This window comes from Scylla paramamosain, chromosome 15 (genome assembly GCF_035594125.1).
Source record: "Scylla paramamosain isolate STU-SP2022 chromosome 15, ASM3559412v1, whole genome shotgun sequence".
Taxonomy (NCBI): Eukaryota; Metazoa; Arthropoda; class Malacostraca; order Decapoda; family Portunidae; genus Scylla; species Scylla paramamosain.
Window position 1 is genome coordinate 18,976,954 of NC_087165.1, and position 24,058 is coordinate 19,001,011.

Here is a 24,058-nt window from a genome sequence, read left to right on the forward strand (position 1 = left end):
CCAGGCATCTGAAAAGTAGTGATCGGTGTTATGTTCATATATATATATGGGATATATAAAGCAAATTTACAAGAGAACAGTAAATCACCACTCTGACAACTACACTCCCTTTGGTCTCACAAATCAGTTGTGAACACAGAATTATACTAAAGTAAATCAATCCTATTTTTTGCTATTCTGTTTGGAATTGTATCTATGGGCAGTGGCATGTCAGGGGATAGGTGCTGCCCGCCCCCCCCCCCCCACACATCTCTCAGGCATTATCCTGTACAACTCATGGTAGTGAAGGTAGCAACCAAGTGAGCAAACCAGGCAAGCACATTTGCAAAAGAAATGAAGAATTAAACAACACATGCAAATATGTACACAATAACCTACACCTGAGGATTTTCATCTTATTAATGTGAGACTAAGTGATCTTTACCAAAACAGTGGACACCAAGTCAATATTTACTTACTTACTTACTTACTTACGAGAGAGAGAGAGAGAGAGAGAGAGAGAGAGAGAGAGAGAGAGAGAGAGAGAGAGAGAGAGAGAGAGAGAGAGACTTTCCTATCTTTTGTGGATATTCTGAAGTATTTATAACACGTTTCACTTGTGAAGTTAAGAAAATACTGTCCGAACGCCACAACGACAATCCTACCCCAAACCTTTGTTCCCCAAGACGTGTTACGTACCGTGCTGCACCAAGATGAAATCACCACCAGCTGCCATACACATGCCGAGATTTCCTTGCTAGCCTCGTTAGGTTGAGTCACAAAATACTGTCCTTTCAAGTAAGCACTGCACGGTTAATTATACTAAACTGTCACTTGTTCTCTCCTGACACATGGTGGCAAGTAGAATATATAGCTTCGGCACAAACACGCAGCGTCTCGGAGTTTGTTGACATACCTCCTGTTGTTGGGGGTACTCCGCTTTGTATCGTCGTTGTCTTCTGCTTTTGTCTCTTGGCTGCTGAAATTTGACACCTTTCCCAACATAAAAAAAAAAAAAAAAAGTATATCTCATCGCTTGTTCTACTTTTTAATATATATATATATATATATATATATATATATATATATATATATATATATATATATATATATATATATATATATCATTTTGTTATTTTCCCCTCTCCATATGTATTGCTACACAGTCCTATTCCTCCATCATCCTGTGCTATTCCTACAAGCCACTTGTGCTACCAGTTACCCTCTCTGGTTCTCATAACTATTTGATCTTGTTTGGCCTGCATTGGCCCTTCTTTCAGTACTGTGCTATTTTGTGGTTTGCCTTAGTTATATCGCTATCACCACACAAACAGCTACCAAAGAGTAACTAAGGATATGTAGACAGAAAAATCAATATTCTAGTTTTCAGGCTGATCAATGAATAGGTAACCTGAAAACTAAATTGGCTAATTGTTTGGATCGTCTTTCTGTAATAATAATCTTTTCGAGCAGCGTAGTGGACACGCTGCTCTCTCTCTCTCTCTCTCTCTCTCTAGAATTTGGTTAGACTCCTTAACAAGTAAAAATAAACAGATATCTATTAATATCAGCAATAAATACAAGGTTATGATATCAAAATGTAGTAAAGAAAGAAGGGATAAAAAAAAAAGGAAGAAAAAAAAAAAAAAAAAGAAAATGCAATTCAACAACAATGAGTTAATTTTGCTGCAAGTATAGAGCGAAAAAAAAAGCATGGCATCTGAAGATAGTGATATTTTTTTTTTTATTTATTTTTAAGAGATATGATGAATCTATTATCTGCCATTATGGAAGCGGCAGCATGTGCTCAGCTGTCCTGTGGCACGCCTGCGTGTGCATTTCAAGTGTAAACATTATCTTCTATTACCTGACCATTATCATATTGTGTACAGGTGAGTCTGTTATTGACTTAGAGATAATACATGATACTAACTTCATAAAGAAAATACACTGTTTTTACTTGTGTATTAATTTCCGAGGGAGTTGCTGGTGGACTCTTGCAAACATATTCAAAATAAAATGGCCTGTAGGATTTTTGGTATTGAAATAACATTAGCGTTTTCATTCGAGGAAGAAAGTGGGCCTCGCCATACTTCATTTCATTAATCTCAATGCTAATCTCTATTGTGTAGGTTATGTAAAAAAAAGCCCAGAAATAAATAGTAACCGCGTCGAAATTTGGACGCTAGTGTTAAAATTTGTTAGTCTGATTTTCCTTTACCTCATAAACTAAATTAACCAATAATTTTATCTTGTGTTACTTTGCAGCCCTATTCCACTGTGTAGCTGGAGCTAGGGAGTTTACTACAGTATCACTTGCATTTAAAATCGCAGGGCAACAGACTAAAGAAGTAGTTTATTTTGTTGGTGTCAGTCATTGTTAAGTCTAGCTACTGGGTTGCCAGTTTCTATTTCATAGATAGCATTGTTGCACCAAACCTGGGTATCATCTCCAAGATATTTGCATTAAGGAAATCAGGGCACCTACCAAAAAAGGGAGCTGATTTAACTTGCATCATCCATCATTCAGTCCAGCAGTGGGTTGCCAGATACATACTTATAATATGTAGTATTGCTTCATACTGTGTTTGGCTGCATTTATTCACCCTGAAATAGATACATCTTCTTTTGGGGTAAAAAGTCTTTGCTTACCTAAGCTGCTGGGCCAAAACTCAACATGAGCATTGGGGCCTATATCAGAGGAAGTTTCCCCTAATTGTGAAGTACATATTATTCTTGATAATGTATGTACGTCAATGAGGAGGAGGCAGTAGACACATGCCGAAATGATAATTACTCCCATTGAGGTCTAAAGCACTGGATCAGGGAGTGCTGTGAAACTATCATTAAACCCAGCTGTGACCTCACTGAATGGTTCTCTTTGTGTCTCACAATACAAGGGAGCAGTCACAGCCTGCCCTCTAAAGACAACTATTTTCCTTCACACAAAACAACACGCACATAATTACACACACACCCTTCACTCAAAATTCAAAATCATGGCGACTCCTACACCAGTCTTGGAGTTCCCATTTGGGGAGAGGACCACAAATGTCCCCAGGTCAGACTGCTCTTATGGTATCAAAGTGTCTTGACACCCCCTTTCAACTTTTTCTTCATTAATTTCTGCAACATTCATGGTCTTGGATCTAATTTTCAATCTGTAGAACATCACCTCTCCTCTAATAAACCTCATCTTCTTTTCCTCACTGAAACTCAGGTGTCTGAGGCAACTGACAGTAGTCCCTTTTCTGTTCCCTCCCACTTTCTCTATCCTTATTTTCAGTCCAAAGCTGGATGTTGCATTTATGTGCACAACAACTTAACCTGCTCTTGTGTCCACACTCTTGAATCTTCTGAGTTTTCCACCATCTGGCTATGACTACAGAGTCACTCTCAAACAAAATTTATTTGTGCTGTATACCTCTCACCTAGCTCCTCTGACTATAAGAAATTCTTTGACTACTTAACTTCCAAAGTGGAGCACATTCTGATTCTTTTTCCTTTTGCGGAGATCTCCATTCTTGGAGAATTCAATGTTCACCACCATCTTTGGCTTTCCTCTTGCTTCACTGACCATCCTGGTGAACTAGCCTTCAACTTTGCTATCCTCCACGACCTAGAGCATTTGGTGCAACACCCTACTTGTATTCCTGACCATTTTGGAGATATGCCCAACATTCTTGACCTTTTCCTAACCTCTAATCTGCTTATGCTGTTACGTTCTCTTCTCTGTTGGGCTCCTCCGATCACAATCTCATATCTGTATCTTGTCCTATCACTCCACTTAGGGGATCCTCATTATCCCCCTAAGTGGAGGTTTGTAAAAAACATTGCTTATGTACAGATTTATTATCACAGGAAGTGGGCTGGCAGAGATTTGCTCCAACACTGAGGGGCCTGCTCTCCCATCTCTTCAGTTTTGGTCAGTATTTGATTTATGATCAATGCATTATCTGGTGAAAAAAAATTCTTATTTTGTTTATGATGACTAACTTGGCATATATACAGCCAACTCATCACTTAGGTCAGCAAAAAAAAAAAAAAAAAAAAATTATATATATATATATATATATATATATATATATATATATATATATATATATATATATATATATATATATATATATATATATATATATATATATATTTGATACACACTTTTTTTTGTGCCTGAAATGTGATTGATCTTGCTTATATTTGAGTGAACCCTTTAGAAACTCTTCTCATATTAGTATTAATAATTTAGATGCTGAAAAATCCTAGATTCCAAGCTTTGTTTTTTTTTTTCACAGTTTTAAACTTGATAAACTTGATACATAAAAAGTTTACACAAACTTTGAATTGCCTGGAATTTGTATAAAGGTCATGAATGAATATGCATTGATATTTTTTTAGATTTTTGCTGACTGTTGTGAAATATGTATGAGATAAACATATGCTGTGGAATGTAAATATCTTTGAACTTTGAAGAACTCCTCTAGTGTCATGAGAGTAGGTTTTCGGGCCTTTAAATTTTATTTAAGTTTCCATTGTCTTTTTAAGGATGGCAACAGGATCAATGCCCTACTAAATTCTTCCAGAAATGTTATATATCTAAGTAAGAGATAAATCAGGGCTTGGGTTGTTCTTGAATATTTTATATATTTTTAAGTAATCCATAATTTATTGTCATCATGAATATATCAACATTTAGCATGATGATGTTGAATGAAATATTTTCAGGTAAGTACCCCTTTCAAGTCATCGCGGGACAACGAGGGACATCGTGGGAGCACCAGGAGTGCACAAATAGTGCAATATGACAAGTGAGTGTGTTTTCCTTTGGTTAGGTGTTAGGTTCAGTTAGGTGTTAGGATGTTTACTTTTCAGAGGTGCAAAGAACTAATCCATTACTGTGGAGTCTTTTCAGGTCTGTTGTCTTCCAGAAATTTTTTTCATGAGGCCAGTGAGAATATGTGGAAGAAAAAGCTTGAGCAGTCCTTCTCATGGCACACCATCCTTGCTGTCTAGAATGCAGTGTAAGTAAGACCTTAACTACATAGTTTAATACAGAAGAATCTGAGCATGTGATTACCTATTTTGCATAATTATAATTATTTTTGTGTTGCAGTGGAACAGTAACAACAGCTCTTGCAATGACAGTATAATATATAAAGAAATAGTGAATTTTGGTGGGGAAAAATGATTTTATTTATTTATTTATTTATTTATTATTTATTTATATTTATTTATTTGTTTATTTATTTATTTATTTATTTATTTATTTATTTATTTATTTATTTATTTCTTACTTATGTGGGGCTCTGTTATCCAACCCTCACAGATCTAAAGACCCACTGTATATTTATTTTTCAGTTCTCAGTCAGAATAGGTTTGTGTCAGGGTTGTGTAATGTCAGAGTAATTATTTGATTCGTATATTGATGGTTTAGCAGTGGTAGTAAATATGAGGTTTGTTAGTTATAGGTCTGAGTTTAATCAGTGGGGAGGAATGGGTTTGGGATCTGAGTCAACTACTGTTTGATGTGTCTGTTGTGGCTGACTCAGAGGAAGTTGACAAGAGTGGTAGATGAGTTTAGATGTTTGTATGAAGAAGCTGAAAGTGAATGTTGGTTAAAGTAAAGAAATTAAATGCTTGAGAGAGATAGGTGGTGAAAGGATGAATGTAAGATTGAATGGAGAATAGCTGGAAGATGTGGATTGTTTCTAGTATTTGAGATCAACTTTTAGAGTGGATGGAAGAGTTGACACAGAGGTGAAGTGCAGGGTGAAAGAAGCAGGAAAAATATTGGATTGAGAAAGATCTTTAAACATAGGACACTGGGTATCAGTGTAAAGAGGAGGTTATATCAGAGAATAGTGGTGCCCACTGTGCTGTGTGGTACTTTAATGATTGTACATGAATGGATAATGACAGTGGTGAATGCATGAAAATGATGTGGTCTCATTGACCCCTGGGAGGGAGTGTGGGCACACTTGGTGGGACCCAATGTCATATGGACCCAATTAAGGTGTGGGGCACTCTGTAGGAACTACCTTGCATCTACTGTGGTCTCATTATTGAAGTAGGTGGTGTGGGGTAAGGAACAGTCTCATTATGAAGGAGAAGAGGTAAACCAGTAACTAGTGTATGGTGTTGGGCCTTGCTGTGCTGTGCCTTCTGGGATGTAGTATGGTGGTCCATGAGACTATTAAATTTGCAACCAGGGACTGACAGAGCTAAGAGTGTGAATAATGTGTGTGTGTGTGTGTGTGTGAGTATGTGGTGATTTGTCTAGGCTACCACTTGTGTGATTGCTAGCCAAGTATATGAAATAGATAAATTACATATCTTTAAGTAAGGTGTTTATGAAAATCCCATTATCTTTTTATGTGTTTATTGCAAGACAGCAGAACACTCCTGTCCCAAAGGCTGAGGGAAAGTCAGCTAGCATACTCCTCGGGTCAGAAGGATGTTGCCATATGGAGACGTCTCTCTGTTGGGAAATGACATGCCTTTGATATTAATGCAGAAGATATAGTGATTGTAAAAGAAGTGTGATATAAATGTAGAAAATGTAAAGAAAGGATAGGACTCATGGGAGTTGCTGTGTGTAAAGGATTTGGTGCTCATTGCAATGAGGTGAGGCAGACCCTAAGCTCATATGTAGTGTTTCCAGTCTTTGGATTTGTGGGTTTAAGTGTATAATCTAAAGGTGATGGTTTTACTTGAAGCTAGTTGCACTTTAGTAACTAAGGTTTCATGGCAATGTTTAATTTGCAGAAAGGGAGTAGATCTTTACCTGTTCATGCAGCAAAAATTTCATAAGTTTATATTTCCACTGCAACTTATATGGCACCTTAAGGTACCCCAGCAGGGGTACCTTAAGGTGACATGCTTTGTAACACAGGACTTTGCCATTTGAAACTCATCCACAAGAGACAGTTGATGATTAGTTCATTAACTAGGATGAATGTGTGAAATTTTGATGAGAATCTGGCATAAGCTTTATTTTTGGTGAGTTTTAAAATATTTATGCAAATTACATTAAATGTTGTAGCAAGTTTTGACATGAATTGCATCATGTGTGATGGGAAGGATCTAATTTTGGAGATATAATTTGTGCAGGAGGCAGTGCATTTGCTAGTGTAGTGGCAAAAGTTTGAAAATAGATCAAGTTCAAAGAATAGTTATCAGGGACACTTATACAGGGAGATTCATGAGTTTCTCCAGAAACATTGGAAAATGGAAGTTTATGCTATTCTAAGTAGTAAGTATTCTTTAGTTTAATAGTGAGAGAGGGTTGAGAAGTGACAGGAGGCACCTTGTTTCTCCTTTCGTTGCAACAAGTGTCAGCTGAGTGGCCCTCTTTAATGTTGCCAGGTATTAATTTTTATCTTTCAAAAACTGTACTTGATGCTACACTGGCATGCTTATTTTTAAAACAATAATTTAAGTAAATGAAATTTAAAGAAAGAGTTTGAGTCATTAAGAGAATGATGTGCAAGTTTTGAAAGACAAAAATGAATACCTGGCAACAGCAGGCTTGTGTGAAATTGTACTGCTGTATGCTAGTAAAATCTGAGTAATGAAAGAGGACATTGCAGTTTAAGTGAATGAAGTGGAGGAAAATTCATTGAATGTGTGCCACATTGAACAACAAACCTGGGATCACAGATGAAGTAAGGCAGAAGGCAGATTACTTGTATGGTGATGAGAAGAGATAATAAATTAAAGGGGTTAAGGCATAGATGTAGTGCTGGGATTACAAAGTCCCCAACCTAACCTTAGGACCTGACTGTTGTTATGGTCTCAGCACCTAAGATACTGTCTTCCTGTTTTCTTGCTCTGGGATTTGATTCCCTGGTTGGCTAAAGATTTCTTTGGCTAAAGAGAGTGACTGGGTGACAATATTTGTATGTCTTCATGAAGTTGATAAAGTGTTAAGGGACAGACCAAAGAATCCTTAGAGTGAAGCATTCCAAAAGGAGCTGAGTGATTTAGGCTTGTGGTGATGCTGATTTTGGTATTGGTAAACTTATACTTGTACATAAAAGAGAACATTCTTTACCCTGTTTGGATGATGGCGAAAGCATTCTTTGCGCGTTCATAGAATTCAAAGCGCTCAAGAAAAGCTATCTTCACTGTAGATTTGTGGTGGAGGTCACAGATGCGACGGTAATCTTTCAGTACCGGCACTTCCACACCCCTCATTACATCTTCCTGTGTGCGGTTCATCACCGCCACCTAAAGGAAAGGGAAAACATTAGTCACAAGTTTTGATTGAAGAAACCTTACTTATACAGTTTTTCTATCTGGGCCAGTTTTTACTGGAGAGATTTGTTAGTATATTATCTTTGTGTACATTTTCTGGTCAAAATTCAGCATTGCATGGCAACATTATTTTGTTAATAATGTCATAATATGTAAACCAGAACTTATATAGAAGATTTGTCTTGTTTTACCTCTTATAAGGTTAGTGATACATTGAAACACATTGTAAGATGTAGAGTATTTAGATAAAATCTGTAGGCTAAAACAAATGCTCTCTCTCTCTCTCTCTCTCTCTCTCTCTCTCTCTCTCTCTCTCTCTCTCTCTCTCTCTCTCTCTCTCTCTCTCTCTCTCTCTCTCTCTCTCTCTCTCTCTCTCTCTCTCTCTCTCTCTCTCTCTCTCTCTCTCTCTCTCTCTCTCCAAGGATCTGTTTCACTTACTGGATTGTCAACATAGTTGTCCAAGGGCATGAGAGTCAAGATGGCATCAAGAAGGGCAGGGATGTCAATGCCATCAGCTCTGTACTCTTTAGGTCCCTCAGCGTTGCATATGCTACGGGTCGGGAAGTTGATGTCCGCCAGCACTGAGGGAGGAGAGGAGGTGTGAGTTATGCTGCCACCTCAACTGAATGGGAGAAATGTAATAAGTGGAAGAAGAGGGATATGTATGTCTCTGATAGGTTATACTAGTGGGTGGGAGTTAGGAAAGAATGCAATTATGTCATGTCACGTGTTGGTGCAGGAGCCATCCCATATCTGTCAGTGGTAGAACTGTGATTTTATCCAGTCTTCAGTCCTGCTCAGTTAGTATTAATCCAGGTTGTGTTATTGCTATTGCTGATATTATTGTGCTTATGATGGTGATATTGTTGCTGATCTTGTTACTGGTTCTGCTTTGTTATTTCTGCTACTGTTGCTACTGATTTATTCCTGCTGCTGATGATACTGGTGTTCCTAATGCTATATTGTTAATATTGCTGCTACTACTGTTCTTCATGCTCCTGCTGCTTTGCTGATTCCCATGTTTCTATTTGTGCCCTTTTTGTTGCAAAAACAACAATGAAAATGATTGGAAGCAGACAGAATAGGACATTAGGGAGGACAGAGACACTTAAGTGACTGACAGATGGCTGGATGGTCAGGTTGGGGCTGGGGTGGCAGACAAGCCTGCAGGTATGAGGTGGTGTCACTTTGGACAAGGTAGTGAAGGAGGGGAAAAAGTTATATTGCTTGGCATTGCTCATAGGGAGTTTCAGCTGGCCTTTGCTGGATCTCCTCATTGCAAGAGGACAAGGCAGTAGGCACCTGCCAAAATGATAATTACCCCCAGTGAGGTCTAAAGCACTGGATCAGGGCGTGCTGTGAACCTATCATTAAACCCAGCTGTGACCTCACTGAGAGTTTCCCTTTGTGTCTCACAACACAAGGGGACAGTCACAGCCGGCCCTCTAAAGACGACTCTCTTCCTTCACACAAAACTACAAACACCTAATTACACACACACACCCTTCACTCAGTATTCAAAATTATTGTGGCGACTCCTATTTCAGCCTCAGAGTCCCCATCTGGGGAGGGGACAACAAATGTCTCTGCTCTTCTGGTATCAACCCTAAATGTCTTGACACCTCCCTCAACTTTTTCTTCATTAACTTCTGCAACATTCATGGTCTTAGATCTAATTTTCAATCTGTAGAACCTCTCCTCTACTAAACCTCATCATCTTTTCCTCACTGAAACACAGGTGTCTGAGGCAACTGACAGTAGCCCTTTTTCTGTTCCCTCCTACTTTCTCTATCCTCATTTCCAGTCCAAAGCTGGATGTTGCATCTATGTGCGCAATGACTCAACCTGCTTTCATGCCTATGCTCTTGAATCTTGTGAGTTTTCCACCATCTGGCTACAGCTACAGAGTCACTCTCAAACTAAATTTAACTGTGCTGTATACCTCTCATCTAACTCCTCTTATTATAAGAAATTCTTTGACTATTTGATTTCCAAAGTGGAACACATTCTGACTCTTCCCTTTTGTGGAGATATCCATTCTTGGAGACTTCAATGTTCACCACCAGCTTTGGCTTTCCTCTCCCTTCACTGACCATCCTGGTGAACTAGCCTTTAACTTTGCTATCCTCCACAAGAAGGGTGATTTGATCACACTGTATATATTGATGACTGGAATGGAAAACTTGGATAGGAAGGACTTGGTGACATGGGATGCAAGAGTCTTGAGGGTACATGGCAGAAAACTGAAAAAAAATACTTGTAGAAAAGATGTTAAGAAAAATAACTTTACATATAGAACTGTGGGGGTCAAGAATGATTTGGACAGAGAAGTCATTGGTGCAAATACGATAAATGAATTTAAGACAGAGATAGATAAAAATAGATATGGAGATGGAACAGCACGAGCTTAGCTCTTTTCCTGTATGTCACAACTAAGTAAATACACACACACACACACACACACACACACACACACACACACACACACACACACACACACACACACACACACACACACACACACACACACAAGATGTTAAACAGAGAACAGATGTCATTCTTGATGGACAGAAAAATGAGGACAGTAATCAGTAATAAGTCAAAATGAAGACCAGTAATAAGTGGAGTTCTGCAAGAAATAGTACTACCACCAGTTATGTTTGTAATATATGTAAAGAACTTGATGGATAGGGGTGACAAGGTACATGAGTCTCTTTGCTGATGATAAAATTATGAGAAAAGTAACAAATGAAGAAGACAGTAAAGCTTTGAATCAATACCTGATTAAGATAAATGAATGGTTATTGAGGGGAAACATGAAGTTTAATGCCAAGAAATGTTGTGTGGTGAAGTTTGGAAAAAGTGCAAGAAGAAAAGAAGGCACCTACTATTTGGGAAATGAGAAAATTACTATAAGATCAGAAGAAAAAAATGTGGGAGTAACCATTTCTAATAAACTGTCATTTGTGAAGCATGTAAATGAGATCACTGGAGAAACATATAATCTGTTAAGAAACATCAAGATGGCATTCTCCTACATTGATAAAGATATGACAAAAAAACAAAAACATAATGATACATCCAAGAGTGGAGTATGCAGCATTAGTATGGTCACCAAGTTTGAAGAAGGATATCAGAAAGCTACAAAGAATTCAGAGAGCTGCAACTAAAATCCCTTCAAGCCAAAGAGGGTATAGTTATGAAGAGAGGTTGAAAAGATTGGGCTTGAGTACACTGGGAAAAAGGAGGGAAAGAGGTGATTTCATAGCACTATGTAGAATATTGGAAGGGATGGAAAAGTTGGATAGGGATGATCTTGTTATACCAGATATGAAAGATACCGGAGGACATGGAAAGAAATTGATGTGGAGTGTTTGCATTGAGACATCAAGAAACATAGGTCCCCTTACAGGAGTATAGCAGTGTGGAATGAACTTAATGATGAGACTGTGTGCCAAGACAGTCCATAAATTTAAAGAAAATTAGATAAAAGTTGATATGGAGATGGGACAGCATGAGCCTAGTGTAGCTCTTGTCCTGTATTTCACAACTAGGTAAATACAACTAGGTAAACACACACACACACACACACACACACACACACACACACACACACACACACACACACACACACACACACACACACACACACACACACACACACACACTACATAGTTTGTACTGCCTCTTCTATGGCCAGTAAATAGTGGGAGTATCATCTAGACAGTCAATAACACTGCCCATTTAATTTAACATAATTTAGATTTCGTTAGGCATGGCTGCACGGCACACAGGGCAGTACCTGGCACACTTATTTCCAAGAAGGTAAATGTATGACAGTTAAATGGAAGTCAGTATGTACCGTACCATTAAGGAACACATTATCCTAGGCACAAAAAAAAAATATTTTAATGTTCTCTTTTCAAAAGGAAACCTCTCCCAAATGCCTTACTAGTGTCATGCAGTATATTTCTTTATAAATGTACAATCCTGAAAAAGCAATCAGACCTCAGACTAACAGAACACTTTGATTAATGAAGTAATACACATTTAATATTTTTTATAATGTTAGTTTCTCATTTACCACTGTCTTGTGTATGTTTTTCTTTTCTACATCCTGGCAGTGAGGGGAAACAAACTAAAAAGGCATAATCATAACAGTACCCACATCCATTCTTTAACCCAAGATGTTAGAGATGTGTTGGATATACGAATCTGCATGCATATCTCCGGAATATTGCATAATTTTTAACATTGCATCTGCATACACATCCATAGTTCTGATAAATTAAACATCCGCCTTCACATCCACATCTGCATATGTAGTGAAATAGATATCCCTATCTGCATCTGCATCAACACCACACACAAAGAGGATGTGATGGATACATTTTATACATTACAGACTACAGACTACAGAGATTGCAAAGTTGAAGAAAATTAATTAATGCATGTTTACGTAATTATCTGCTACAGTTACACCTTTTGTTAATCTCATTTCAAATTTACACAATATAATGTGTCAAGAGTTTTACAGAAGCGCAGGAGGAAGAAAATTTTACATAGTCACTATGTATGTATCATGTAAATATATTAAGGGGGTATGCATGCATAAATATGGCCCAAAATGGACGATCGGACCATTTTGAGATAAATGTTCCATCAGCTCCGGCATACTTATGACAAACTTTCTACCAAGTTTGAAGTCTGTCCCTGCCCTTTAAATAACGTTTCTGGGCCTTTAATTAAAGGGCACGCACGTGGTGCGCATTGTTTATATTTTGCGCTCCACGTTGAACTTTACTACATCTTTGTAGGCCTAAAGATGATTTTTTTCTAGCGTTTTTAAGTTGAAGCGGGAAGCGCTTTTTGGCATCATCACAAGGCTAGGTTACTGCTGGTCTGTCTGCATTCTGCCTCTTTCTCCATCACTCAACAGCCAGTTCACCATGCCAAGACCAACTAAGGCAACCAGAAATAGAAGACAGCAATTGCTGAAAGCAAGAGAGGTGAAAGAGAAGCAGAAGAATGATGGAAAAGGAAGTAACTCAACAAAGGATCAGTCAATGTCCGTGACGTCTCAGGCGACACCGCCAGCTGCGCAGCCTCGTAGCGTCAATGATGCCACTCTACAACCGGGCATTTCAAGCGCTAAGAAGAGGAAGATAATTCTTTCACCTTCACCTACATCTCCCTCTACATCGCATGAAGAAAATGTGATAGTAAGAAAAAGTGTGTTCACTGCTATTGCTAGCAATATAGCCTGTAAAGAATGTCTTGGAACTGACATTACCAGTAACTTGATATCTCACCAAGCAGACACAAGTGTTGTGATGCAGTGCAATCAATGCAAGAATGTAATAGTAAATACTGTTACTGATAACCAAGTGCAGACCACTGTAAAAAACATTCATGTAATAACTCTGATGATAACTTACTTGTCAATGTTATTTGGACTAGCCTACTGTGGTGTTGAAAAAATTTGTGGCTTACTGAGCATCAGGCACTTTACTCGCGATGTGTACATGAGATATGCAAATTACATAACCCACAAAACTGTTCAGCATACAAAGTCTTTGTTAGAACAAAGCAGAAAGGCTGTTTTTAGTTATTATGCCCAAGAACTTGACAGACACCCCGATGAAAATGGCATACTTGACGTTGACGCTATTTTTGACGGAACTTGGCATACTCGGGGTCACTCTTCTTCTTTTGGTGCTGGAGCAGTAATTGATGCAAACACTCGTCTAATATTAGACTATGAGACATGTGGGAAGATCTGTCAACTCTGCATTGCCAACAAAACTCGCCATGAAAGGAAAGAAATTACTGACACTGAGTTTGCCAGGTGGAAGGAGAACCACGCTCCCTCCTGCCAGGTGAATTATGCAGGTACCGCAGGGGGAATGGAGGCTGCTGAGGCTCTTGCATGTTGGAACAGATCTCTTTCTCATAATATGAGGTACATCAACTTTATCAGTGATGGTGATAGCTCGGCATACAGTAGTGTAACATCGTGTAACAACGGAGAAGGACCATACGGGAAGGATCACTTGGTTGAAAAGATGGACTGTATAAATCATGTGGCAAAGAGGCTAGGAAATGGACTGAGAAATTTGAGAAAAGAAACACAGACTGTAAAAACAAAGAGTGGAAAGATTGTGAAGAGATCTGTACTTGGTGGACAGAATAAATTGACTGACAAAGTTATCACGCGCCTGCAATTTTACTTCCGGAGAGGCATTACAAGAAAGGTGGACATGACGGAGGAAGAAATGAGGAACGACATAATGTCCTCTTTTGAACACTGCTCATCAAGCGACACCAATCCAAAGCATCATCTGTGCCCTAAATCTAGTGACTCCTGGTGCTTTTACCAAAAGGCTCTGGCTTTGGGGGAGGTGCCACCCAGCCACAGCAAGATGAAAGTTTCCTTTTCACTTGAGCCAGACCAGCTTCAGCTTGTACGAAAGGTTTATGAAAGGTTAGTTACTGATGAGATGATGAAAAGATGCCTCAAAGGACACACACAGAACCCTAATGAATCCTTCCACAGCAGATTGTGGCAGTACTGTCCAAAACACCTAAACACATCAAAGAATAAACTTGACTTTTCTGTGGCTCACGCAGTCAGTGTGTACAATGCAGGGTACAAAGAGAGTGTTATTTATGAAAGCTTGGGTCTTCCATTTTCACAAATTACTGAAAAATATCTTCACAACAAAGATAAGAAGATGGATATACCCTTAAAGAAGAGAATGAGGAATAAACGCCTGCAGAAGGAGCTACACTACTCGCCTGGAGGGCATTGATCCATCTCACTTGATACACTTACCTTCAGATGCCGTTTTCTCCAAACGTAAGTTTTCGCAATTCAAGTTGCTATAACTTTTTTATTTGTTGACCGATTTTCACAATTCTTGCTGCATATTAATTGTCTGATGATGCCCTACATATCTCAGTGGCTATATTTTTTTTGTGTGTGAAAAACATAAAGCTATAGATTTTCAAAATTCATAGAAAACGGGATTTTTTAAAGTAGTAAGTTTCTTGCCTTGTTTCATAAAATCTAATACATATATTAAAAAAAGAGAAACTGAGGTTTGAAATATAATCAAAATGGAATAGCTATCCAGAGTTTGGATGGAAATTGATCATTGGTTTTTTATCTTTAGGCGAATTAGATATGGTACTAAAATTTTCAGAAAATAATTTTTATTACTTTATTTTTACAGGTATCATCTTCACTTTTGGGCATCGATGATCTTCGAGTGAGACTAGCTTTCAATAAAAATTTCAGATGTCTAAGTAAAGTAGTTTAAATTTTGTCGTATTTAGCAGGCCTACCCCCTTAAAGTATGTATATATGTACTGTGTAATAGAGAGAGAGAGAGAGAGAATGTATGTATGTATGTATGTATGTATGTACATATTTGTGTATGTAAACAATATATACATGCATTATGGATGTATGTGATAATGCATGTATGTGTATATAGTCCTTACTCCCTCGTAAAGTTCCCAAGAAAAAAAATCAGTGTTTCATTCTTAACAAAAGTGAAAGAATTTTTAATTGCAAAATTTTTACCTGATAATAGATGTACAGGCCACGATTACACAATACAAGCATTAAAGTTTCACCATAATGGTGAAATGAATAGAAAATAATAAGCCGTGTAACTGGATGTGCCTTACCACCAAAGGGAGGGGGGGGACCACCTCAGAATGTCTGTTTTTTTTTAGTTGTTTTGCTGTAAACTGGGGATAAACCTTTAACTGCCCCTTGACACCATGTGAGGTGTCGTCAAACAGTTCGGGGAGCCCCACCACCATGTATTATAGGACTTGCTAACGTAAACAGACACGCTACATGCCTTTTGTATAATATAATTTACGGCTGTGGCTGAGAGAGAGAGAGAGAGAGAGAGAGAGAGAGAGAGAGAGAGAGAGAGAGATCACCCGGACAATTGTGGGTATGTGAAGTTTACCCTGAAATGATTCCATGTTCTCTCTCTCGGGAAATAGAAATTCAAAGAGCACCGCGCACGTAACCGGTGTCTTAAACATTACCAGCGCAGCAGTGTGTGATCGTGTGATCGGGTGTGGCACCAACCTTCGCCCCTTCCTTGTGTGTATTGCAGTTTGTCTTGATAATGCTTTATGTAAAATTCCCTAATTTGATCAGCTATCATTGTTCAAGTGTTCTTGTACTGATTTCATTCGATTCAAGTCCACGTCAATCGCAAAAGTATTAATGGAAGAATGTTAGTCAAAGCATGCATTCTGGGTGTATTTTGTAATGAGGTTATCGAAATGGAAAAAATGCATTTACTACTAATATATAAAAGCATATTGTCGCGAGGAAGTAGTTATCTGCCTTGACTACAAAGAATAATCATGACTCCTGGTTCATACTTGGGCTTTGTCTCGAAAATAAATTAATTGAGAGAAGAACCTAAATACATAATAATGAATGAAAAGTAATAAAGATATGGACATTGATAGCTAGATTTCCTCTCTTACATTTTTAGGGTGTCTTGCTGATCGTACACTCAATACGTGGGAACACTAAATACAGACAGCGAAAACGAGTATTTTGATTAAGCAACATGATCGCTCTTCTCGCCCTATGTAAACACACTTTTACCGCGCAATAAATCTAGGTTCGTATCTCAAGCCTCTTGTTTGATTAGAATTATTGCCAGAGGCCTTAAAGGTGATTTGCCCGTTTTTTTCCTGGATATTACTTTCATCAGAACGCTTATTAAATTATTATTAGAATTATGAAAAAAAAAAAAAAACTCAAGACCGCCAATAACTTCACTTGAGTCTGTTAAAGGTAGTTGGATAAGGCGCCCAGGCCTTTGAGAATGCGGTTCCTTTATATGTATCTGATTATTTGTTTATTTTCTTTTCTGTTAGCTGATATTGTAACTGCCTGAATTAGATGTGAACTGTATACGCTTGGTACAACATGTCTGCCTTCATTTACCCAAAAAAAAAAAAAAAAAAATGAGTACAGGGCTTCAGTGATTGTCTTGTCAATTTTTGGATAGAAATGTATTGCCTTTGATGTAAAGAAACAAAAAGAAACATTCAATATTTTTAACCTGAAGGCGCAGGTCACAGAACATTTCACAGCGGCTCAGATGGCGTGACCAACACACACACACACACACACACACACACACACACACACACACAGAAAAATACAGAGTAAAAGTATAAAATAAACTATACCGTTAAATGGAAATCCCACCCGGACTAGGCAGCGTAGGTCAAGGGCATAGGTCCACCTGAGATGTGAGAGAACGCTGCCTCTTCCACCACATGACGCTTGGCGATTTCTTAAAACGAAGCTACTATTTAAACCAGCATGTCAGTTTCTGCACCTGCACCGCCCATTACCGCTACCCAACAGAAACAGCCATTATATTACCGCAACAAAAATGCAATCCCGGACTTTGGGGACGTGGAGGTTATGGAAGGTGGAAGGTGGAAAGAGGCATTGTGCTGTACCGCTGCTCCCTGTGAATCCCATGCATACCGGCACGGACACGTCATAGGCTGTCTGGGTTTTGCCACCGGTTGACGTCAGCGAGAGAGGTTCGTTCGTGTCCCGTGTAATGCATCTCTTTGCCATTGGCCGCCGTGGTTAACTACTCAGCAGGCGATTGGCTGATCACCGGTTGCGTCACGTGTTATATAAACAGTGACTAGGGCTCCCCGGGACAAATAAGGAAGATAGACAGGGAAGGGAGAGAAAAGGAAAGGAAGGGAGGGAAAGGAGGGACTTCGTACATTCTTCTCGTGTTTGTGTTGATGACGGAGCCTCGGGAGCATAAAAAAAATTATATGAGGCAGAGAGAGAGAGAGAGAGAGAGAGAGAGAGAGAGAGAGAGAGATGAAGTAATGTGGAAATTTGTGTTCTTAAGTACCTAAAGTGAAAAAAAAATGAAATCAATGACACATACGTAGTTTGGGATACATGATTCTTTTTATCTTGATCATCTGTCAGGCTGTCTCCTCCTCCTCCTCCTCATCATCATCATCATCATCATCATTCTCTTTGATTCCACTACATGATAGAAAACATCCTCTGTTCTGTCATCCCAGCAAAACTTCTTAATTCATCTCCATATGTTCTTATTTATTTATTTATTTCAGTTATGTCTGTCTTGCCCTCACTTGTTATCCCTTGATTGCCATTCTGTGGCTCTGATTGTTTGTATTTTCTATTTATGTTTTCTATTATATACGTGGCGCTCTGCTAACTTTTTTTCTTATTTATTTATTTATTTTCTTGCCATTTATAGTCAAAATATGCCTAACTTTGGTCCGTTCATAACTGATGATGTTATTCTCTTATTGTTTCATGTTAGCCAAACACTTTTACCTCCATATCCTGTTGTGCACTCTGAAATATTCGCTTTAGGACTGTTGTATCACTCACTCATAAGTTTGCGATCCCAGTGCGGTGGACCTGTTTTAATGTGTGTAAACCTTTCTCTTTTATGATACTGGAAAATTACTTTTTTTTTTTATAACAATGCTATGTAAACTAACCACTTTACGATCACAATTATTTAACATATCTATGTTGTCATAAGCCTTTCAATCACTTAATTCTCTCCATATTCTAAATGCTTCTATGCTTCACCGTCTTACGCGGTGTTCCATCTCCTTTTATAGTTTGATTGCTACGGATTCTCTTGAACCTTCATAGAATCTTGTGGTGCTAGTTGATATACGTAATTTGATTTCGAAAGGCACCACTGGTAACAAAGGAAGGAACACTAGTTAAAACCTTATATTGACTAGTTATATCTCTCTCCAATTCAGAATCGCCTAGGTACAGTGCATATACTGGAATGTGTCATATCGTCATTAGCTGTGAGAGTATTAATTATTTTCATAATTATTGCTCCTCTGTAACTGCTAACTGCGCTCATTCCTCTCTTTCCCGTTTCACTGCTATGTTCACTCTCATTCCTATTGTAGGTACGTACTTAACTTTGTTCAGTAATGCAGGAATTAATCGGAATCGCTACTCAGTTATCTCTTTCACTGGTCAACGTTTTGAACACTTTGAATTGGAATTATTGTCTTTTTATTTTGTTTTTATTTATTTATTTATTTATTTATTTATTTATTTTGTGTGTGAGAGAGAGAGAGAGAGAGAGAGAGAGAGAGAGAGAGAGAGAGAGAGAGAGAGAGAGAGAGAGAGAGAGAGAGAGAGAGAGAGGCGGTTTAATAGGCATTTAACCTTGATTTCTTTGTCAAGAAAATAAAGAAAAAGGAGGAATAAGAAAAAGCGAAGATCAAATGTATATATACGTATCTTTATCAGTCTATTTATATATCTATCTGTCTATCTTCCTATCCATCTATCTATCCGTCTATCTATCTGTCTCACCGTCTATCTACCTACCTATCTATCTATCTATACAATTTCAGTCACATCAAGGTACTCGATTGGGACACGAGCATTAGTTACTCCACTTCCCACCCAGCGTGAATAACTACTCACTTAGTATACTCATAGTGGATGATAATGCAAACCTTTAATCAAGTAACTCGCCTTTATCTCTTCCAAGCAGATGTAGCACACTCTCTCTCTCTCTCAGTCTGCCGGATGTTTACAAATAAGATTACGAGTAAACATCCTGGGCATCTTTTCACGTCACAAGCTTGCGTAACTCGGTCTTGTTATGAGGTTATCTTGTGTTATACGTCACAGGCGTACATTACACACCTGAAACTTTTATCTTTCTTTATCACTGAGTGTCTTATGTTTGTGTTTTACCTTTGAGGGGAGAGAGAGAGAGAGAGAGAGAGAGAGAGAGAGAGAGAGAGAGAGAGAGAGAGAGAGAGAGAGAGAGAGAGAGAGAGAGAGAGAGAGAGAGAGAATAAATAAGGGGAAAAGATGATTTTGGCTGTGTAACAGGTGAGGTGAGGTGTGTGTGTGTGTGTGTGTGTGTGTGTGTGTGTGTGTGTGTGTGTGTGTGTGTGTGTGTGTGTGTGTGTGTTGGGGGTGAGGAGGAGAGGGGAGGGAGAAGCACACATCCAAATATATAATACCAATATTACAGGACAAGCCGTACACAACAATATGCCATTCATGAATAAAGGAAGCCATGCACATATTGACGAATGCGAGAGCGCCACACGCACACACACACACACACTCTCTCTCTCTCTCTCTCTCTCTCTCTCTCTCTCTCTCTCTCTCTCTCTCTCTCTCTCTCTCTCTATCCAATTTGAAGTCGCCGCCCGGAACTCACAAAACAGACAAGACAGACGCCACCGCCTCGTCCACATCACCCTTCCCTCCCCGCCGCGCTGCTCCCCTTGTCTCTCAAGCACCCCACAGCGCCTCCTCACCTGCCCGTTGGATGCTGCGATGCCACGGCTCGTTAAACCCCCCGGAGATGCACCTGAGGAAGGGTATGCGAAAGAGAGCCGGCGGTACTTTCTGTAGATGTGTGTGTGGTGGAAAGCAAGAGTCACGAGGGAGGAGAGGGGGAAAGAAAACGCGATCTACGTAGCTTTTGCCTCGCGTGTCTCCGTCCAGCCGCGACTGATCTGTTGTTTTAGAATTACCCAGGTTAGGGCCGTAGGAAGAGCGAGACGGAAGGAACAACAGATAAAAAGCACACCCGCTCTTCACTCCGTCCATTCCGCTTGGTAAAAAAAAAAAGAAAAAGAAAAAAAAAAGTGAGAAAGAGAGAGGGAGAGAGAGAAAAAGAAAACCTCTTCACCGCAACTAATGCCCAATAGCAATGTTAGATACAAAGATTTGTTTACTTTGTATTTTTTACCTCGTTCCTCCTCATTTTTGTTGCTTTGTTGTTCCCTTTGCCAGTTGTCTGCGCGTCTCTTCTTTGAACTGGCCGCCTGGATTGTGCTATTTACATGCGGTCTGTCGGAAAAGTGAGAGAGAGAGAGAGAGAGAGAGGAGAGAGAGGGAGATGAGAGAGGAGAGGAGAGAGAGATGAGAGAGAGAGGAGAGGAGAGAGAGAGAGAGAGAAGAGAGAGAGAGAGAGATCTTCGAGCCTTAAAGTACTGATGGTAAGTAATTCCGTGAGCGGGCATTTGGGTGAGCTTAGAGGTGTGGCCGCGACCCCTTTTTAGGAGTGCTGTGTTTAATATTACATCTCCGGAGGGGTGGCACACACACACACACACACACACACACACACACACACACACACACACACACACACACACACACACACACACACACACACACACACACACACTACTACTACTACTACTACTACTACTACTACTACTACTACTACTACTACTACTACTACTACTACTACTACTACCGTCACCGTTGAACTTTATTATTATTTATCATTGTTATCAAGTTGTAATAATGAGAGGAACAACAAATCAGTAAAAAAAAAGAAAAAAAAGATGGCGGTAAAAAACAATAATAGATCCGTGGCAGGCAACACCCACTGAGATGTGTGTGTGTGTGTGTGTGTGTGTGTGTGTGTGTGTGTGTGTGTGTGTGTGTGTGTGTTGTGTGCAAGTCACCCAAGTCATAATTTTTACAGGTAGTTTTGTTTTAGACACGTTTGATAGAGTAAAATTCTGCATCTTTCCTTCATAATGTGACAATCATTTCAAGTGCAATAAGTATCTGACAGTGTTGTGTCCGTGGTGAAGACACAGACGAGCCATTTAAGAATACTGAGTGAGAGAATAACTGCCAGTGGGAATAGATAAAAAAAAAAAAAGAAAAAAAAAAGTCAACCTGAGAATTAGGATGGATGAAACTTGCATTGGTGAAAACATGCTTATAGTTAAGCTAAAAAAGAAAAATCACACTGCATCATGACTTATCAGAACTATGAAAAATATCAGAAATGTGTAAAGAAAAGATTAAGAAATTTTTTTTTCTTTCCTTCAATTTTTAGTTGTTTGGAACGTTACTCAGGAGCCGTATACTTTTGCCGTTATTTTTGAGCCGTATATCGTTTTGAACTGAAGGTAATATCTTTGCATTACCTTTTGTAGGCATTTCTCTGCTTCGACATTTCAGGTAAAAATTATAACTTAGTTGGGTTTATGGGCAGAGAGGCGGCTATTATTCCTTGCTGTAGAAAGAGCGCACGATTCTTTTCATCATTCCTTGGTGGTCACATCGGAAAATAGTGCGGAGGCAGGCAGGCAGGCAGACAGGCAGGACAGGGTGGAGTACAAGAGGGGCAGGCAGACAGGTTTTGAGGACAGGAAGGCAGAGATGCAAGCAGGCAGGCATGCAGACAGACAAATTGGAATATAGGCAGACTATCTTTTATTCGAGTCACGCCGAGCTGTATTTGGTAATGCCAACAGAATGGAATTACCTTTGTAGTCATAAAAGAGTAAGGGATTTCAGCCCATTAATAGCAGCGCCATAGCCGAGGAAGGAAGTTAATATATAGATTTTATCACGTATAGCGTGTATAGCATAACAACTCTTCATGTAGAGACCGAGGGTAAAACAGATCAAAACGTTTTGCACAGGACGTGATGTGCGCGTAATATTTTAAAACACGCATGAAAAAAGAAAACAAAAAAACTTGTGTGCTGAGGGTGGAACCTTGTGGTACGAGTGTTATACTGTTTGAAAAATAATGAAAGAATACGATGCATTTTTTTTCTTTTTATGTAGAAACTCATGCATTTTCTTAAGTGAGGGGTAAAGGATGTCAAGAGTAAGAAGCAGATCAAAGGACTTTCGACCGCAAACACACACACACACACACACACACACACACACACACACACACACACACACACACACACACACACACACACACACACACACACACACACACACACACACACACACACACACACACACACACACACACACACACACACACAAGTAAGAGATGGACAGTAAGAACAACGAAATAGAAACTTCGGGGGTAGTGAAAGACAGAGAAGACAGAAAACTAGATAAGAAAATAAAATCATAAGTTTTTTCCTGTGTGGCCTGGAAAAGACTGGTAACTCGATGGAGACGAGTGACGAGTGGTATGAACTGCCCTTGTCTTGCAGTGAAATCCTAGAGGCTGACCGTGGCGATGAAGGGAAAGTAACATGCTAACGAGACAATACCCAGAACTAGAGAACATGGAGGGGGAAATAGCAATGAACAGATTAGGGACATGATGGGTGTGAGCGAGGGATTTGGGTCAGGGAGGAGAGGCGGTGCATCAGGAATAGAGGGAGGAGGAGAGAGAAAAGGCTAAGGGAAAGGAATTTTAAGTTTATTAGTACACTTTTTTCTCTAATTCGGTCTTAACTTACGATTCTACGTATTCCTGTCTTGTTTTAGAACGTGTAGCAGATTTACATAATTTCCACCAAATTCGTTATTGTAAGGCACCATATTGTATTTACGTGGATAATCCGGTATTTTATGAATTAAGTAGAGGTCTTGGTAGAAATACATGCGCTAGTTTGCCTTGCTCCACGTTCCAAAACAAGACGGGGATAGACGCACCAATCAGCGAGTGAGAGCATCAGTCAGTGGCTGTGTTATCATGTTCTCGTGTCCTTAGGTGATAAAATAACTGCAACAGGTAGATGAGATCGGCCACTCAGCGCCACACTCGAAGCTCATGTTGTCCAATTCACCTGACTTTAATTTTTCCAACATCGCTTGCAGCTGTTCCATCACCTCTTCCCCCCTTTATATCCCTCCCTTTGTAACTCCCCCTAACCTCATGATCTGCGCATACCCCTCGACGCACTCACCTGCCACCCTCCCTAGTCACCGCGCACCTGTAATTAAGCCACAATGGGCAGTCCGTCA

General features: G+C 39.2%; 2 protein-coding genes and 1 long non-coding RNA gene across 3 annotated transcripts in view; 2 read left to right on the forward strand and 1 right to left on the reverse strand.

The window, feature by feature from the left end:
- The first annotated feature begins 1,096 nt into the window (after window positions 1-1,096).
- LOC135107569 (uncharacterized) overlaps window positions 1,097-24,058 on the forward strand; it is a 106,471-nt gene continuing 83,509 nt past the window's right edge. The window contains exons 1-3 of the long non-coding RNA XR_010271831.1: window positions 1,097-1,871; window positions 3,841-3,904; window positions 4,705-5,000. This is a non-coding gene — a long non-coding RNA (uncharacterized LOC135107569). The remainder of the gene's footprint in view (window positions 1,872-3,840; window positions 3,905-4,704; window positions 5,001-24,058) is intronic.
- On the reverse strand, window positions 6,347-17,600 carry LOC135107568 (fucose mutarotase-like). Its single transcript, XM_064017572.1, has 4 exons — window positions 17,476-17,600; window positions 8,674-8,816; window positions 8,033-8,208; window positions 6,347-6,457 (listed from the first exon to the last, which is right to left on the reverse strand). Exons 2-4 carry the CDS (start codon window positions 8,701-8,703, stop codon window positions 6,409-6,411), a joined length of 255 nt encoding a protein of 84 aa, XP_063873642.1. The 5' UTR covers window positions 8,704-8,816; window positions 17,476-17,600; the 3' UTR covers window positions 6,347-6,408.
- Window positions 12,823-15,543, forward strand: LOC135107567 (uncharacterized). The gene is made up of 2 exons (XM_064017571.1): window positions 12,823-15,094; window positions 15,471-15,543. The coding sequence occupies exon 1, from the start codon at window positions 13,185-13,187 to the stop codon at window positions 15,045-15,047; it is 1,863 nt and encodes a 620-aa protein (XP_063873641.1). The 5' UTR covers window positions 12,823-13,184; the 3' UTR covers window positions 15,048-15,094; window positions 15,471-15,543.

Excerpts from the sequence above, each read along its gene's own strand:
- LOC135107567 (XM_064017571.1), top strand. The coding sequence starts at position 13,185 with ATGCCAAGACCAACTAAGGCAACCAGAAATAGAAGACAGCAATTGCTG.
- LOC135107568 (XM_064017572.1), bottom strand. The coding sequence starts at position 8,703 with ATGCCCTTGGACAACTATGTTGACAATCCA. Across the intron at positions 8,209-8,673 it reads ACAACTATGTTGACAATCCA|GTGGCGGTGATGAACCGCAC; the intron begins GTAAGTGAAACA and ends CCTTTCCTTTAG. Across the intron at positions 6,458-8,032 it reads TTCGCCATCATCCAAACAGG|AGAGACGTCTCCATATGGCA; the intron begins GTAAAGAATGTT and ends ATTTCCCAACAG.